This window comes from Paramacrobiotus metropolitanus, unplaced genomic scaffold (genome assembly GCF_019649055.1).
Source record: "Paramacrobiotus metropolitanus isolate TYO unplaced genomic scaffold, Prichtersi_v1.0 Parri_scaffold0000016, whole genome shotgun sequence".
Classification (NCBI taxonomy): domain Eukaryota; kingdom Metazoa; phylum Tardigrada; class Eutardigrada; order Parachela; family Macrobiotidae; genus Paramacrobiotus; species Paramacrobiotus metropolitanus.
The window spans coordinates 1684990-1688417 of record NW_026570236.1 but is presented as its reverse complement, the minus strand read 5'-3'; the positions used below and the strand labels follow the sequence as shown (position 1 = coordinate 1688417).

The window sequence follows — 3428 nt, the reverse complement described above, 5'->3', positions numbered from 1 at the left end:
TGGATTAAAAGTGCGGAAAACGGTGGACAGGACCTGTGACCTTTGCGAGTCAGAAATGGAGGATCCTAGTCTACAATTTGATTAATACTTTTGTTGATCTGTTACTGTTGATCTGTTCCTAATGATTTGATAGTATTTTTATAATTGGATCTCTTTATTTCACATTGTATTAAATGGAATTGTGCCTTTACGGAATTGATGTGATAAAATGGATTAAGAGAATTTGATGTTTTTGAGCACGCACAGACACTGGCGACCGTCGTCTTCTCGTGGATTCGGGAGTGTGTCCAGCCTCACTGGAGCTCGGCATCCCCCCAGAGGCATGTGAGACCAGGATCACTAGCGTTCACGTCAGTGGCGCTACGCCTGTGGCGCTACGCCTTAGGATTACGTGTCTGTGTTGTGTCTCTTCTGATTGGCTTGCGTTTTGATAGTGGGCGCGGCATAGCACGTGCTGCACGGTGTTGCACACTGTTGAACGGGCTCTACGTTTTACGATCGAGCTGTGCCGATCACTTGTTGATTTCTGTTGTGCAGATTTTCAATATTATTAAAAGTCAGCGATTTACGGTGCGACGTTTGTGTTTCCGCATAGCTCGCGATCCATATCGTATCGCTCGCTTCCACGGGATAGATTCCGTTTCTGTCTCCGTCTCTGGATCACGGTTGGATCTAGCATTAGACTGCTTTCTACACGTTTTGTATCACGTGGATTAGAAAATTTGGGCTTGTTTCACATATTATCGTTTTGGCTTTTTATTGGTTTTTATCTTGCCTAAATGTTTCTTCACAGTCTCGATCTGTGTCATGAAATGTTTCTTGAACTTTCTTCACACTCTCGATCTGTGCACACATTTTTTTGGTTGTTTTGTTTGTGTATTTTTTAATTTTTATTTTGGCTAGTCAAGAGAAGATGATAAGAGATTCCCTGGTACTTAAAACACGGTGTGCTAATTATCGCAATTTATCGGCAACAAAGATTTCGCACGAGGACAATTTAGTTACCGCCGTAAAATTCGAAGCTTCTCAACTTGTGCTTTGTGAAATTTCCACCTACGTGAACTCATGGACAGAATGTTTAGCCGTCTGTGCCGCTCTTCTACCAAAACATTACTGCCGCAATTTACCGTATGTAATACGAAAAGTTTCTGATCGTGTGGATTTATGATTTATGTTCGGGATCTGTGCTGCAGATCTTAATGCAAACTGGTGGGTATTGTCGGTTAAAGTAGTAACTAGTACTTTTAATACGGCCTGCGAGTACCTGTTTCAATAATATAAAGGTACACAGCAAGCATAATGCAGCAAAAATTTTTTTCCAGCACCAATTCATTATTCGGTACAGTACAATACTGACATTATCTTGACAAAAGCGTCAAAACTTTACATTTTAACGTTTACATCCGGATTCGTTGTGCATTGTGAGGAGAGAAGCGGCTCACGTACAGCGACAAAATCTTTCAAATGATTTCAACGTATTGCGCCGTGGTGCAGTGGTACTGCCTACGCGGATCTAACGACGTAGCCGGGGTTCGATTCCCCCATCGGCGCCTTTTCAGCCGTATCTCGGTTTCCAGTGGATAGCGCCCTGGTTTTATAAATAACTCGACTCGAAAATAACTGACGCTGGCCAATAGGCCCGATACGACCGATTAAAAACCCCGCTTGCACAACTGGTCCGGTCCTGACTTTTTCCTGACGGTCCTTTGTAGTCAATTGCACCTTGAACAACGTGCGCGGATAACGGGATACGTACGGCTTCTTTTCCACTTTTTCATTATTTGTAGCTCACACATATACAACGAGTTTCCAATGATCGCTTGCGCAATGCAGTCATCGTATAAGCGCTTGACTACATAAACAGCTCGGCAGATATAATCCGTAGAACGGTAATTCAGTATTTTTTATTCACTGTGAGCTGAATGATAGGACAACGATATTTTTACTGCTTACTGTATTCGGTCTAATAGTTAGTACAGCGATCCTAGTATGTAATTCTGTAAATCTCGTAACTGATTGGAAAATTATCGCTACAATGGCAGAAGTTACAATTAGCGGATTAATGAGTGTTGTGGCCACCACACTTCTAGTTTGGACCGCTTCCTTCGACAGGACAGCAGCAGCAACCGGCAACTCGTTAACATTCTTGGATGACATTTACATCAACGGTGCACCGAATCCGCATTTTTCCGCGGAATTCTTGCTGCGACAGTACATTACCGGCGCCATTCCCCTGTACCGTTTGCCACCGAAAACCATGCAGCAGATCCGCGACGACGTCGAACAAGAACTTGCCAGACAGCGGGAGGCCAGGGACCGGCATAACTTCCAGAAGCAGCTAGAGAATGAGGCGACGATTCAAAGCTATTTGGATGCCCAAGCCGCCGCCAATGAAACCAACACGCCGCGGATTCAGGAGATACGCCGAGCATTCCAGCTGCGTCGGAACGAGGCTCAGCGGCTGCAGAATGCGGAAGCCCTGAAGTACCAACAGCCGGTCTCCACTGAAGACAGGCAACAGTTGGAAGCCGCTGACTTCCTTGGTAATATAATGGCGCCAAAGCCTATCGACCGTGATCCCTGGGACAACGGTTGATATGGCATGGTCTGGTGTGAAAATACGTAAATGTTGTGCATGCAAGTGTCTTGGTTTTATATTTATGTTCTAGTACTTAGTATACTCAGTTTCATGTACTTATTGTCAGTAGGTTTTTGGTCTCATTTTCTAAGCAATTTGTGTGTTGTTTCAATTGCTTGTTTGCTTCAGAATTTTGCGGCATTTAGTTAGTAATAACTTTTCTTGAAAACGCTATTAAGTATGATTAAAAATCGTGATGTAACTGCACTGCATTATAATAAAACTTAACGTAACTCTTTTAATTATGCAACAGTAATTAAGAATGTGAGAGATATATACGGCAAAATCTGCAGTGCAAATGTTTGTTCGGATCCAAGAAACCAGACCAAGAAAGAATACCGACGTTCGCATTAATTTTATTATGAGTATCATAAAAAAGAAACAAGTCCAGTTAGACTGACCGGTAGGCGCTTCTGTGCGCTGCATAACGGGGTGCTTGTGACAAATTCGCGTTTGTACAGCTTTTCTAAGTCAAAAGAACACATGCAGTGTTTCTTATTAACTAACGAAACTGTTACAAAATGTTAAGTATTTCAGCTCTCCAGATGCCGGTAGTATTCGTAAGTCGTAACTGGCATGGTGTATACTGTACTCTTACGGTATTTGTTCATAACAGTCATTATGTACTTGACTGGATGCGCATAAACCCAAAGCTCCAGCACTTTTTTATTGGGCCAGAATCATAAAGAAATTGCTAATGTTATCATACAAATACAAATTCACAATTTTATAATCGTCTCATTGACCTCATGTCATACACGCACTAATACTGGATGCAATGCACATGCGC

At 42.6% G+C, this 3428-nt stretch overlaps 1 protein-coding gene across 1 annotated transcript; it reads left to right on the top strand.

The window, feature by feature from the left end:
* The first annotated feature begins 545 nt into the window (after positions 1-545).
* Positions 546-2804, top strand: LOC129585361 (uncharacterized). Its single transcript, XM_055478006.1, has 2 exons — positions 546-1209; positions 2091-2804. The coding sequence occupies exons 1-2, from the start codon at positions 1200-1202 to the stop codon at positions 2594-2596; spliced, it is 516 nt and encodes a 171-aa protein (XP_055333981.1). The 5' UTR covers positions 546-1199; the 3' UTR covers positions 2597-2804.
* Positions 2805-3428: the final 624 nt, after the last annotated feature.